The 15,503-nt window shown below is 32.4% G+C and overlaps 1 protein-coding gene across 5 annotated transcripts; it reads left to right on the forward strand.

The window, feature by feature from the left end:
- The first annotated feature begins 2,361 nt into the window (after positions 1–2,361).
- LOC106389551 lies at positions 2,362–6,818 on the forward strand. 5 transcript variants are annotated; one of them, XM_048751118.1, is made up of 5 exons: positions 2,362–2,495; positions 3,421–3,631; positions 4,067–4,964; positions 5,465–5,628; positions 5,707–6,818. In XM_048751118.1, exons 2-5 carry the CDS (start codon positions 3,510–3,512, stop codon positions 6,629–6,631), a joined length of 2,109 nt encoding a protein of 702 aa, XP_048607075.1. In that variant the 5' UTR covers positions 2,362–2,495; positions 3,421–3,509; the 3' UTR covers positions 6,632–6,818. The 5 variants fall into 5 exon arrangements, with proteins under 5 accessions (XP_048607075.1, XP_048607078.1, XP_048607069.1 ...); XM_048751121.1 differs by having other exon boundaries at positions 5,468–5,628; XM_048751112.1 differs by having other exon boundaries at positions 5,465–6,818.
- The last annotated feature ends 8,685 nt before the right edge of the window (positions 6,819–15,503 follow it).

The raw sequence follows: 15,503 nt of genomic DNA on the forward strand, positions 1-15,503 counted from the left end.
AAAGATATATATGATGAAAATTGACTTGTTATGGTAGATGTGACAATTGTCGTTTGTCGTCATGATTTACTTACTTATGGATCCAGGTATTCAGGTCATGCAAGACGCAGCCAGAATCCACAGACCAAAGATCAGTACTCTGTAATTCTGTATAGATATTCTATCATTTCCAATCCTATATACTATCTACTGTAGAAAATAAATAAATAAATGTTTATGTCCTTTTTAGAACACAACCCAGCATCTGTCAAGCTTTTGAAGCATTGGATCCCTTTTTCCCAAGCTTCTGGTTTGCTCTCATTTTAAGATTTGGAAGCACACTGGACAACATATAGAGTCGTTGATTGCCATTTAGATAGAATCAGAACCAACTTTTTCATCTCTTTGATTCAAAATTCTTGGAGTAGTTATATAATCTTGTTATGACTTGAGCGTCGGACAATCTTCTATGTTATCTCGAAAAATATTATGACCATTCGTTTGTTCTACATGTCATGTTGCTCCACCTGGCGACGTTGGTATACTTCGTTTTTGCGCTTTGGGCCTACGGTCATAGCTAGCTCCCATATCATTTCTGGGCGATAGGCATCACGTTGATCATTTTGTAACATCTCCGAATTGTGATATATAAAAAAGTTTAAAAAGATTGATTTGGCTATCTATATCATCAAAGTTAACTTACTTTTTTCGTCACACATTTGTTTAGAACCCCATAATTAAGCGTGTTTGGACTGGAATAGTGAAATGATTGGGAAGTGATTCGCGATACCGTGTGAGTGAGGTCGGGTAGTGATTGCAGGAACAATATACATGACTTTCGAACTTAGAAAATTAACGGCCCGATCGTTAGAACGGGATGGGACCCACGAATTGAGAGAGCGGGCGTGGACGGTTCATTAACCGTGGACGGTCGTGTCGTCTGCTTCCTTTATAATCTGATAAACTTCCAAAGACCTTCGTCCCAAAACTGATGTTAGTCAACCTATATATCTTAGCCATAATCTCAATTGCTCTTTAATAGTCAGAGTCATCGTCTTAAAAACGTTAGTGTTTTTTTTTGTTTGAAAATTTAGAGTAGATCGTCTATGTCACCAAAACATTAATCTATCGTAAAATTTTAGTAACTTTAATGAAAAGTAGCATTATTAATTATAGATTGAATCCTTAGAAATAACTACATTTTTGTATAAACACAATGATAGAAACCACTAAATATAAGACACAATCCGACTGGTGACATGTAGTATTAGAGAATTTAGAGTTGAATTACAGTATGATTTGTAGTTCGATGTAACTTGCAGTAAAAAGTATGTGGTAAAAACGGTAAGTTTATGTGGTAAGTTTTACAGTAAAAATAAAAGTTATCATTTTATTAGAACTTATGACTGATAACATTTTTGATGTATAAGTTGCAGTTTTAGTTATGAATAAAATAATTGAATATATAAACAGATAAATAGTAAATTTTTTATTAAGCTATTTTTTAAATAAATAAAAATAAAATTTATTTTAAATAAGTATAAAAAGTTTGAAAAATAATTTTCAGTATCTATTATTTTCTAAGTATTATAATAACTACTAATAATATTTATTCTATTATCAAGAATAAGTTAAATTTGTTTTTGTTTCTATAGTTATGTTAAAATAATTAAAATACTATAACTTCGTATCATTTTAAATTTAACATATCAATTATAAAATTTACCTTACGATGTGCAGTTCCACCGCCGTCTTCAGCACCAGCACCAACATCATCAATATTTTTATTATTAGACATCTTCATTCAAAAGAATAAACAAAAATTAATAAATATAATAAAAAAATATGTTTTGCACGTAAAGAAGAAGAAGATGAAAAAGCTCAACTTTAGCTTATTGATATCTTCATTTTTTTTAATAGAAAAATCAATTAAATTTGTAACTCAACTCCTAAAACATGAGATTTTGGTTGATGTAAGTTTATGTTTTGAGTTAACAATTTTATAAAGAGTCTAAATCAAAGTTGTAACTCAACTACAACACTTCTTAAATCAAACTTAAAATCAAAAAAATAAATTTATTACATGATTGATAACATTTTTGAGTTACAAACTTAAACTTAATCAACCTTACCACATGTCACCCAATCAATAAATAGCAGCCTCTAGTGTTTCGTCCAGTTCAGGTTCAGAAGTGGAAGATGTTTTTTAATAGTTAGTAGGTCCAATGCATTTAAAATTCAAAACAGTTTAGGAATTCACACTGCTCACTTACAGACAGCGACGAGGAAAAAAAACTAAATATTTCTTTTCCTACTTTAACATTTTTTATCTTTACTTTTCAAAACATTATATTATATTTACTTTACCTCATTATAATAATAATTCGTGTATTTATTAGGAACCTGATACCACTTTGATTTGCTAGTGCGTGGTTCTTGTTCATCTCTTTCTCGCTCTAACAAAATCTTTACTTCTGCCAAGAAAACCATTTTTGAGATAATCAAATCCTCTACAGGTTTGTGTGTATTTTATTGATTTCATTTTCTGTGTTTGTTTGTTCATTGCTCTCTCTCTTTCTAAGAAAATCTTTTCTTCTGCCAAGAAACCATTTTTGAAATAATCAAATCCTCTAAAGCTTTGTGTGTATCTTAGTAATTATTTTCTGTGTTTATTTCTTTTATCACTTTTCTTTCTATGTATTTGTATTGTATCAACGATTTACCATTTCTTCTTCTTACTTTCCTTTGAATCTTTCTTGATTTTTATTTCAAAGATCTAACCTTATATTCTTTAACAGGTTTGCATGCCTTTTTATATAAATATGTAAGTTTTGGTATTGTATGATTCAAACTATCTTATGCTCATAGCATTATAGAAATCGTTTGGTTTTTGGTGTTTGTTCTTAGTCTCTTAATTTTTCTTCCCAGATTTATTGTTAGATCTCATGTTTTGGTTATCTTTACATGTCTTTTCATGTCAATAGTTTCTAGAAAAAATCTCAATGATCTTTTGATCTATGATAACAAGATGCTTGTTCAAATTCCTCTGTGAATTTTCTACTATCTTGATCTATCAGTCTCTTGTTATGTTATCTTGAGTTTCATGTGATTCCTTGCATACAATAACACTCAAACTGATGTCTTGGGAGAAAATTGAAAATTTCCAGAATAAAAAATTATCTCTTTGAACTGTTCATGCTTGTTATTTCCTTCACCAATATTTCAAAAAATATCCCCCATTAATTCCTAATCTTCATTCTCTGTTTTCTGTCCTTCACATAAAATTATAATAATTTTCTGTTCAATAATAATTTTCTGTTCAATAATAATTTTCTTTCCAGTTAGATATTCTCAAGTTTCTGGGTTTTACACTTTCCTCTTATGTGGTTTTCTATAAATTCAAAGAACATATTTAAAAAGCATTCCTTTTAACTCTTGCAGGTTTCATATGTTCTCACAAGTTTTGATATTACAAGATCTGGTGTTATGTGGAATAGCAGGGAGGTGAATAGTAACACTGGAAGATTCAAATGTTCTTATCATCCACTGATGAAGGCTCTCCAAATAATCCATCATCTTCTTCCAGTTTCTTACATCTGACCAACTCTAGTCATGCGTTAGGTCAATCACATCTTTCCAGTTTCTCCATCAGGTAATCTTAAAGCTTCTTTGTCTTTATTTTCTTTTTCTTAGATTTTGTTTAATGAGGAGGAAGTCAAAAAAAATTATTCACCATTGTTTTAGACCAATCTTAAACTTTCTTGATGAGTCTGATCTTTTCTTCCCATCCATTCAATTTTTTTATGGGTCATTTCAAAACAATAAAAAAAAAATTATCTTTCACCTTCTAGGATTTTGTGGAGCTTAAATGGTTTTGACTGTTGACTAGTTCTTTATTTTTTTTCATATATTGGTTTTCTATGATCCTTTGGTCCATACCAAGTTGGTCTGAACAAGGCTGAGTATCATCATTGACACAAACTTTTCTTTGTTGTGTCTTGTCTCTCAGAAGTTTTTCTTCATAAAGTTTGTACATTCTTTTGTCTGGTTGTAATACTGATAAGAGTTGATAGTTTGGTTTTTGCAGAGACTATGCATTTAGTTACCGGACCAAAAACATTCAGAAAAGCTGGCCTTTTTCCTCAACAAGTTTGCAACTTTGTTTGAAACATGGCTTAACTGATCCATTGCCACCGTTTCAGCCTCTTGGCTCTGAAGCTCAGCCAAAAGTAATCCATGTTGAAGCGAGAATGTTAGATAAACTTGGCTCCAAGCATGCATTAGCAGAGACTGAACAAGGCTTTTTGGCTAGTGGTTCAAAATCCAAAGTCCAAGTAGCTATCGTTAACAAGAATCCAGGAAAAAAATGTGGGTTAGTAGTGCATGGAGTTTGTGTGAATAGTGTATCAAAAGAAGCTCAGGGTTCTCTCTTTTCAGCTTCTGAATCCATGGGGTTTAGAGCTTGTCCTATCTGCAAAACTTTCTCATCTGCTTCCAACACCACTTTGAATGCGCACATGGATCAGTGTCTGTCTGTTGACTCGGACCAGCAGCCAATGAGTAAGCATAGGAATAAGCCACGGTTGAAAGTTAAAACGTTGGTTGATATTTACGCTACTGCAAAAAGGTCAACATTAGAAGAACTTGATAAAAGAAACGGAACAAAGTGGTCTGTGGTTTCGAGCTACTCTAACCAGGTTGTCTCTGATAAAAAGCATGAAGTGTCCAATAAAGTGAAAAAGAGGAGCGTGCTACGTGTTGGAAATGATGAAGATGATGGCATTGGACCTGTTTACATTGATGCTGAGGGTAAAAAACTGCGGATTTTATCTGATTCACCAAGAAAGCGTGTAGAAGATGTCAGTGAGAAGAAATCTTCTAACAAAGGTCAAGGGAAAAGACTTCGGTTTAAGAAACATTACAAGCATTGTAAAGTAGTTCCTCAAAGTAGAAAACTCACTGTTGGTGAAGGCAATGCTTCAGAGGTATGTCTTCTCATAGTTTTTCTTAGGCATGTGCGTTCGGGTAGTTCGAAATTCGGATAGTTTGGATCAACCATAATCTTGCCCAAACTAAGAAAAAGATTTGGTTCAGTAATCGGGTAGTTTGGTTTTTAAAATTTTTACCCAAACTAACCAAAGCTTTTGGTTTCGATTATATTTCGGTTAAAACTTTGGTTAAATTTTGGTAATTTCGGTTAGTTCGGTTGCTTCGATTCAAAATTTTGGTTAATTAGGTTAGTTCGGATTAAAATTTGGATACAATTTCTTTTTTTTTTAAAACGAACTAACCAGTTATCAAACCAAACCGAAAACCAAGTTTTTTTGTATACCTGTCGAATCGAACCAAACTTCTCACAACCGAAATTTCGGTTCGATTTGGTTCAAAATCCTAGGCCTAGTTTTTCTGGTACCTTATGCATTTGCATGATACATTCTTGGTTCTTGAAGTATTACCAGATTTTTTAAGAAAGTTACTTGTATAGCAGATACCAGAGTATCAAAGAGGTTATTCTGAAGAATATAGAGCCATGGAGAGGTCAGAAACTCCAGGTCCAAGCCAGCGTAGGATTCTCAATCAGCGGATGGTAACAAGAAGTTGTCTTTCAAGGAATGAAAATAAGAAAGGGAGAAGCATTTCTGATTCATTGTCAGCAGATCCTCTTGTGATAAGAGGTCCACGTCATGCGAGTGTTGATTTATCCGAGACCGTTTCAACTTGTTTTAGGAGTCAAAACTCATGGAGAAGTTGTGGGGAGAGCCAAGTCTCTAGAAAGAGCACTAAAAGTCCCTTGAGATGTTCGATGCCTGTGGATAAGGTGTTTGCATCTGCTCCAAAGGGCTTTTTGAAGTTAAAGAAAGCTCGGTTGGATTTCTCTGAGAATGAAGATGAAGATTCAGGGAGATGGGAGTCTGAAATGACTCAAGAACGTGAACTGATAGATTATGATGATAATGAAGAAACAGATAAGGTGTTTCTAAGCTCGGATCCTTCAGTTAGTAGTGGTGAAGAGAATGATTATGAAGGCTGGGAAGTGACTGGTAATAACAAAGTAGATGATGATGACATGTTGTACCAAACCAATGATGCTGAGTGTGAAAGCTCATTCATGGAGGTTGATCTCATTCCCATTCCAGGACCTCCAGGCTCATTTCTACCGAGTCCTTGGGATATGGAAACTGATGCAACTGAAAATCATGTAAACTCTTCAGTTATCACAAGCCAGTTCCAATCTTCCCATGACCAGCTTGATCTCACTGACAGAAAATCGTCTGAATCACCTGAAACACAGACATTCAGAGACAATGATCAGTCATGTTGTTGCCAAAGGAAGGAGAATGTTTTTGAAGATACACCATTTGGGAGACCAGCACCACACATGAACCAACAAGATTTGGATCTATCGAGTAAGTCTGTGTCCAAGACTCCTTCAGTTTCCAACCCGGTGTTGCGGCTAATGGGAAAGGATTTGATGGTTATTAACCAAATAGAAGATACCTCACATGGACATTCAAGTCTAATACCAACCTCACAGTTTCATGATCTTTCTAAGACCAAACAAGTGTTTCCTCCTGTCCATCTTCTTCATGGTCCTTATGGTGCAGATAGTTCGCATTTGGACAGCACCACAAGCTTTTACAACATTCCATGAAAAATTATATCAAGACCTCTACTTATATTTCCAAGCATCTACATTCCATGACAATTCTGTTCCTCTCCAGCAAACTTCATATGTTTGAAAGATTTTAAGAAGTTTTCTTATCAACCATTCAACCTCAAGATTTTGTGATTCTCTTATAATTAACGACTAGATTAAGACTTGGTCATTTGGCAAACTATTTTATGTATCATATGTTTTTACATATTATAAAATAATAAATATATATTAAATAATTAAAGTTAGTAACTATTATATATATATAATTAAATTGGCGCAAACATATAAATAAATTTTATTAACCCAAACAACAATTTTTTTGTGAGAAAATTTGCCAAATGATCAAGTTTGGAATACAAATTAAGTCAGTAGCATTGATTTTAACATTATTAACTTAGTTAGATTATGCCCATGATTGAATCGGTTACACCCTTTCTTTTGGTAAGTACCCGGTGAAAAAAGAAGAGTGTTGATGACCTCGTCATTGGTCATGAATAAAACACAATTATTACAATTTCATCACGTAACGGAATCCACATCAAATATTTATTTACCACATACTTATTTATATAATATGCAACTTATGATAGTGTAAAATAGTATGAAAAATTATTTTAGTGTTGATAAACATATATTTATACAAAATCGATGAATTGGAACATTGTATACAAACTAAAACACAAATGAATTAAAATATAATATATAGTATAGTACAAGTTAATCAAATTATCTAACAACTGTGAAGTTAACATAAACTTTAAATCCAAATATACCCTAAAACCAAATAGAATGAAACAAAATAAATAACGCTATACATGTTGGTGAAATAACGAAATGTCTATCATTGCATGAAAGAAATTAATGATAACCTCAATCTTAACCCCACCTATCCAATACTAAACCCTAAACTCTAATCACTAAATCCAAATATAATTTTTTTTAAATAGTAAATAATATTATATAATATTAAACTATTTTATGTAATATTAAATTTATATAAATTATTCATTGTAATAATATACTTTTAAATATAAATTATAATCATTATAAACATAATAACTGCATGGAAGACTTAAATGCTCAATTCCATATCATCAAAATAGTATGTGACACCAACACTATCTTAATCCCTACAATCTAGATAATAAATACTATCCCAGCCCCATCCAAACCTTTAAATACTAAACTCAAAACTTTAATCAGTAAACCCTAAACTTAAATATAAACCATAAACCCAAATAAAAACCCTAAACCTAAATAGAATGAAACAAAATACATAACATAATACATATTGGTGCAATTATGAAATATCTATAATTGCAAAGACAAAGTTAATGTTTACCTCGACCATACATTTTCACCTTCTAATACTAAACTCTAAATCCAAATATAAACTCTAAATCCAAATATCAAAATCTAAAAATTACATTAATATTAGATAATATTAAATTATATTATATCTATTAAACTATATAATATACATCATAGTACAATTTACAGATTAAAAACCATGTAACGATAGTTAAAACTTAAGAAAATTACAAACTATATTTCTAAAAAAATAGAACATTTTTTACTAATCGTCAAATGACATAGAACATGATAAAATAGTATAGTAACAAAATATATCGCATTACATAAAATGAATAGAACAAACATAATACATATTGTTTTACATTTTTATTATATATACGAGTTAACATCATGAATCTGCTTTCTATATAGATATATGGTTGAAATCATGTGAGGTAGTCAAGATCATAGCCACCGTCATGACATACATTATGTATACGCAATTCATTTTCTTTATTATTCACCTAATAAACTTCTGTTGAGTATAAACAATGTCAACAAAAATTAGATGGAGAAATATATTATATATAACAACTAAAAAGCGAGTTGCATTTGGCCTTGATGAGCTGTTTTCTTGTTACAAGCAATTTTAAATAAAATAGGGAGAATATATTAGTGAAAAATGAATCATATGTATATCCATATATATATATATATATATATATATATGAGTACAACCACAACGGCTATATAGACTTGCATGCGCATTTTCAAAATCATTTGCTCATTATCATATGCTTCTGATCACTCTTCTTTTGTTTTGCATTTTAGCTGATCACATATTACATTTGTGTATTATGTATTCACAGAATCACTCATTTACAAATATATATATTTATATATATATATATATATATAATATATGCTCGTAACAAGAAAATAGTTGGATGTGATATGAATACTGGACGTGGATATAATGGAGCGAATAAACGAAAATTTGCCAACCATGCATGACCTGCGCACAAGCTAATAAATGTATTGATTACGACCTAATAATTTTAAAGCAATTTTTTTCATTAGCAAATATATATCAAGGCCGTGTTATTCAAATAGTGATTTTAAATTAATTATTAGTGTCTTATAATCTATCAGATATTAAAATTTTAAGATACTTTTAAGTTGTCAGATTCTAAAATTTCTCCAATATACATTGGATTTTGAGTTTAACTATTTGTTCATGACCCTCTATAAAAATGATTTGAAATCAATCCAAAATACAAAAAAAATAAAAATCATAAAATTTGAATAACACTAAAACTTGGATTTAAATCATTAATTGAATAACACTAGATTTTAAAATAAAATTTATAATCATTATTTGAATAACAACAGATTGTGTTTAAATTTAAATTCCATTAAAATACATGATTGAATAACACCATCTAAATCTATTTATTAATTTAAAAATTTATTTTTATCTACTATACAAAAGTTTATGTTGGACCAAGTCTAGATTATTAATATGTTTTATTTGGTACTTTATCTTAATCAATCAAAATCCAGTTTATTAAATAAAACATGATATTTGAAATATATTTTCCCAAAATCTACTCTTTGAAATTCAAAACAGTCAAAAAGTAAACAAAATATTATTGCTTTAGCTATTAAATCCTATAAATATGGTTTACATTTTATTTTTCTATAGATATCCAAAAGATATTTCAAGACGAATGAAAAATATATTGTCTAGTGAATATAACGTGTTACGCGTCACACTAAATACAAAGTATTATACTAAACTCAAATTATTAACATAAAATACATTTGTCAAAAAATAATGTGGAGCCAAAACCCACATTATCAACATACAAACCTTAACATTTGTAATATTTTTTTTGTCGATTGAAAAACTAAAAACATATTCCGCACTAAAACGCGGGTAATATCCTAGTTTGAATTAAAACTATGTTTATAGAGAGATACGACACTAGCTATTGAAGGTTCTTTGTTTTTCTAAAATTTGAGGAATGGTGTTATTCAAAAGACAATTTGTTTTAGAATGCCACTATAATTACAACTTGTTTGTCACAACATTTGACCGTTTGGAAAAAGTTATTGTCATGAAAATCTCTTTAAAATTTAGAAGACTAGTTGAAAAAATTGCATGTCAACATTTATGAGCATTTATATTTAATGGAAAAATCATGTATGCCTCATTTGATAGATTTAAGCTTCTGTAAGACCGAATATATATATATATATATATATAATAACATTACATATATGCATGAATTTTCTGAACAAATTTGTATCAGATTTTCATTTTGTATATACTTCAATAATTGGCGGCGACAAAATAATGTGAATATTAGGTTGTTATCTAACTTTTCTTTTTTTAGAAAAATTGTTATCTAACTAACTTCTGTTGAGAGAATTTTTGATCTTCAGTGTAAAAAGTACAATATACTTTTAAACAATGTAAGAAATTAATATATTCATCTAAATAAATGAATTTATTTACTTTTTAAAATTATTATTTTCTAGAATAAAAATAGTAATCTTTATTATTTTTTAAATATAGATAAATATCATATATATAAGCAAATATAATTTGTGTCAAATATATAAAAGTGTATCGGATATACCGAAAACCTTAAATTAATACATGATAATAGAATATGCGTCAGAAACATTATTTTACAATTTCGTGCAAAGTTGAATAAACACCATCTATTTACTTAAACATTTCCTACTCATATTTATATGCATCTAAACATATCTAAAATATAAATTGTGACCTTGGGGATGTGTATCAGCCGTCGGGTTGTGGTTTGGGGATAATACTCGTATAATCTTCGGCTTTGTAACTCCTCGTAGTGAGTGCCGTCTTAACCAATATAATAATTATGTACGAAACACAAAATATGTATCATTTTATAAATATTTTCTATATTTTTTCGCTGTATTTCTTTTAATTTGAACTCTAAGACTTGAAACCAGTGTTTTGAAAACTGGACCGTGACTCGGCCATCTATTCGATTCTGGGTTATATTAAAAACCGAATTTGAGTTAAATTGACAAACCTGATCAAAAACCGGTAAAATTCGCTAAAACCAATGATCAAAATTGATACTAAAATCCTTATTTTCAAATTCAAGTATTTTTTTTAAATTGCAAATTTTAAACATATTTCATAAAAAAATCATATTGTTTTCTAAGTATCTATCTAAGTAAATTATTTTCGTTATTTTACATTATTTTGAAAATTTTAATTTTTGTTTTCATTTATTTTTAGATTCTAATAATTTTATAAAAATAATTTTATGTCATACATATAATAGTTACTTAATATAAAATTTAATTATAATTTAAAAACCAGTTGAACCAGTTGGACCGGTCCAACCATTGATCTAGTTACAATGCCGAATCAACGTCTGGTTTGATTTTCAAAGCACTACGTGAAACAAATAGAAAAAAATATCTCAAAACTAATGGTAAATATACATGTTTTTTATTGTTTTGTCTTGTAATAAATAAATTAAGTTTACTTAATTATGAGTCTTTTTGATAATTTAACAGATTAAAATGAACCTTTAAAACAACACAAAACTTTTTTGGATCCATGGACCCATGGCAAATGCCCATGTTGCCATGGATAAGAGCCGGGGCTGCTCTTAGTTTGTTATTAACAAAAACCTAAAATGAAAAAAAAAACTAGCAAATCCTGTAAAATAAAATTTTATTTATTTTACAGTTATATTCATTATTTTGTTTTGTTTGCGTATCATTTCTAGCATTTATGGCTTCGAATGGTAACCAGCTTCTCGCCCCATCCCGTAGTTAACAGTAACAAAAATCTCTATATATACCCTATATCTATACATTTTTATAACTGTTAGAACCGCACCGCAATTAAACCACTTGTCCCGCACCGCTCAACCTGTAGTTACCATTCGGTGCCTATGTTGATGTTGTTCAAACCGGGTCCACTTAAATAACATTTTAGCGGGATTTTTTATTTTGGCGTGAAGATCTCAAATTAAACAAGAGTGAAACGTTGGTTTTGGTCTGCCTTTATACCATTTACAATAGTTTACTTTATTTTTCACTTTAAAATAGAATAATTCTATAATAGAATTTGAGTTTGCTCCAATAGACCTGAGATCTTTATTTGAGATTCGGATTCGATCCGAGATTCGATCCAGATTCGATCCGAAAATCCGGAGGAGCCAAATCCGGATCCAGATAGTAAAATGTTAGATCACTAGTAAAAATACACTGTATAGCCACGAAAAGGTCACTAACAAATCGTGGGTACATAAGCCAAAAACCGTGGCTATCTCATTACCAGCCACGATTCTATGTCGAGAAACTACCGTGGCTATAGCTTCGTGACTACGAAAAACCGTGGCTTAGCGTGGCTTATTAGCCACGGTTTCACCACGATTGTTTCGTGGCTTTTATAACCACTGTTCTACCCTGTCTGGAACGTGGCTACGTCTAGCCACGAAGATTACCACTATCTTTTCGTGGGAAATTTTAGCCACGAATTTGCCACTATGTTTTCGTGGGAAATATTAGCCACGAATTTGTCACTATATTTTCGTGGGAAATCTTAGCCACGAATTTGCCACTATGTTTTCGTGGGAAATCTTAGCCACGAATTTTTCTTGTTAGTATCGTGGTTATGTACCCACGGCTTTGTCGTGGCTAAGGTTAACCGTGTTTTTTTTTATAATTCTGGTTCTAATTCAATTTCTATTTGAATTTCTATTTCAATTTCTATTTCAATTTCTATTTCTAATTTTAACCATAAAACACAATTGAAATTAAACATGAAATTATAATCATAAGAAAGTTGGTTTACAAAAGCTAAACATAAGAAGATTAGATATTAAACAAGTGCATTGAGTCTTAAGAACAAAAGGATAGTACATAAGAGATCAAAAGATGCTACACATGCATCTAAAAGCCAAAAGAGAGTTTTAAGATTAGATAGAAAGATGCTAAACATGCCTCTAAGCCTGAGTCGAAGGGTCTTGAGACTGAGTAGAAGGGGGTTGTTGCTGAGGGTTAGCTTGGGGTCGAAGTGATTGGATGAGCTCAGCGATTGCAGCCCTTGTTGCTGCGAAGTCCTCCTTCATTGTTGCCACATCCTCCTTCACAGCACCTACATCAGCCTTCACTGCACTTACATCATCAATCACACTTTGGAAGCTTGTCTCTAGTCCACTCACTCGCAACTCCAGCTCCAAGTTGCGGGCCAGAGAAGCAGGGACTCTTGCAGATGGCGCATGTTCCCTATACTGGGCACTGCCAAGTCCGTAGATATGCCCCCTCTTACCTTTAGCATTCTGAGAGCAAACACAAAGCATATACAGTCAAAAACAACTCCACATATAACAAGATGAGTCTATAGAGGAACCAGACTCAGACAACACCTAATTCCAACTCCACAGACAACAAAACTCCTAATTCCAACTCAACAGACAGCAAAAATCATAATTGCAACTCCAACTCCAAAACACATGACAAGAGTCTGAAAACATACCTTCAGATAAGCTTGGTTTAACAGGATGCGAGAAGGAGCTGAGGTTGCTGATGGACTTTGAGGTGATCCATCACTGTTAGTGTTAGAGACCTGAGTAGCTTCCATCTCAGCTTGAGTTACCAGTTCTTCTGCACGATAGTCCACAAACGTCCCATCCTTTTTCGTGTGTGTCCTCCTGACAAGGTCTGTGTAGGATGGAGGTTCACCAGTCTCCACAGTCTGCCAAAAAAAAGGAAAAAAAAATTATTTAGGCAAAAGTGTAAGAAATAAAGACAAGGGAAATTACCATGTTGTATTCAATTCTTGCAAAACCAACCGGTCCTGCATTGTGCTTGTATACCCCTTTACCCAGAGGATCAGACTTGCGGCTTTTAGCAGCTTTCTTGCTCTTCTTCTTGGCTGGTTCTGTCGCCCAATACTCCATAAGGGTCGTCCAGTCATTCTCATTGATGTACTTTGGCTGCTTGTTTTTCCTCTTCTTGGTGCTAATCCGTTCACCAATCGAAGTCCATGTTTCCTTCTTCCAGAGAGCATAGACCAAGTCATTAAACTGTTGCTCCCAGTAGAAATTTTGCTACAAAAGAAAAACAATACAGTTAGTGTAATTTTTTTTTTTTTGAAACACAATACAGTTAGTGTTATCAAAGAATAAATTTACAGGTTAATTTAAGTTGGTAAATCACTTACCACAAACGTCTGCCACCATGAATCCCTCCTTTCGTCAGGGACAGACCTCCAACTCTTCCAAGGTCCCATGTAGTATGCTTGCCATGTTGCACGGATGAAAGCATTCACTGATGGGTCAATAGAAAACCTAAAAAGACCACAAACATCAGAGACATCAGAGAGTAGCCTAAACAATCTAATGACAGTTAAACACTAAGAGAGAAAGCTTACCATAACGCTCCATTGATCTTATCAGGATGGAGGTGTGGCTGGGATATCCTAGCAGGAGCATTGAACATGGCATTGAGAGACATTTGCGGATAGCTATTTGAACGGGAGGATGAAGCTTGTCCGGTTGCAGCCACTCCCGTGGCACCAGGAGGCATAGGAGGAGATGTCCCTTGTCCTCTTCTTGAGGCCATCTGCAGTTAACAGAAGAAAAAGTTTAATCAAAAACCCACAGAGACAAAGAGAAATTAAAACAATAAAGACACATAAGAGTGTCCAACAAAATTAAGAGACAGAGACTGAATCAGAGACAACGAACAACTCTATCACAGAAACAAACCTTAATCGCTTAATCGAACAACTCTATCGACAGAGACAAAACCGAAAGAAACTGAAACTCTAAGAAACAGAGACAATTCTAAGACAGAGACAATCGAGAGAAAGCAAAACCCTAAGAAACAAATCGACAGTAACAACAGAAAAAAACTGAAACCCTAAATCAGAAACAAAAACCAAACATGCAACAAGAACATTCAAGTGACAGAGAGTAAATCAGAGACGACGACCCTAGATCGAGACGATTCTCGAAGAAGAAATAGAGGGCTACCTTGAGAGTAGAAGGGAACGAAAGACGTCGCGGCTTGGAACGAGAGACGTCGCGGGTTGGAATCAGAGACGACGAGTCTTCGAATCGGAGAGGACACTTGCTTTCGTCGGGGGCGACTCGGGAGAGAGTATATTTTTTTCTAAGTGTTTAGAAGAAAGAGGAAAGGATTAAAACCCTTTCAGCATAGCCACGATCAAACCGTAGTAAACCGTGGCTCGGTTTTAATAATACCCGCGAATTGTAAAACAATTGGAGGCAAAACCAAAAAAATTAGAGCCAAACCGAATGGTTTTGCCAAATTTCGTCATAGCCACGAAAAGCCCACGAAATTACAGTGGCTTTGGTTTAATATCAACCGCGAAATTAAAAACAATTGTGGAGCCAAAACCAAATAAATTGGAGCCAAACCGATTGGATTTATCATAGCCACTGTGTAGCCACGAAAGTTAGCGTGGCCTTGTTTAAATCACTTCGCAAAACACCAAACCTCTAACCCCTAAACTATAACCCCAAAACTCTTA

Source organism: Brassica napus, chromosome A2 (assembly GCF_020379485.1).
Source record: "Brassica napus cultivar Da-Ae chromosome A2, Da-Ae, whole genome shotgun sequence".
Lineage (NCBI taxonomy): Eukaryota > Viridiplantae > Streptophyta > Magnoliopsida > Brassicales > Brassicaceae > Brassica > Brassica napus.

Coding starts and splice junctions, on each gene's coding strand:
- LOC106389551 (XM_048751112.1), top strand. CDS start 3,510: ATGTTCTTATCATCCACTGATGAAGGCTCTCCAAATAATCCATCATCT. Junction 3,632..4,066: donor CTTTCCAGTTTCTCCATCAG/GTAATCTTAAAG, acceptor TGGTTTTTGCAG/AGACTATGCATTTAGTTACC. Junction 4,965..5,464: donor GTGAAGGCAATGCTTCAGAG/GTATGTCTTCTC, acceptor TTACTTGTATAG/CAGATACCAGAGTATCAAAG.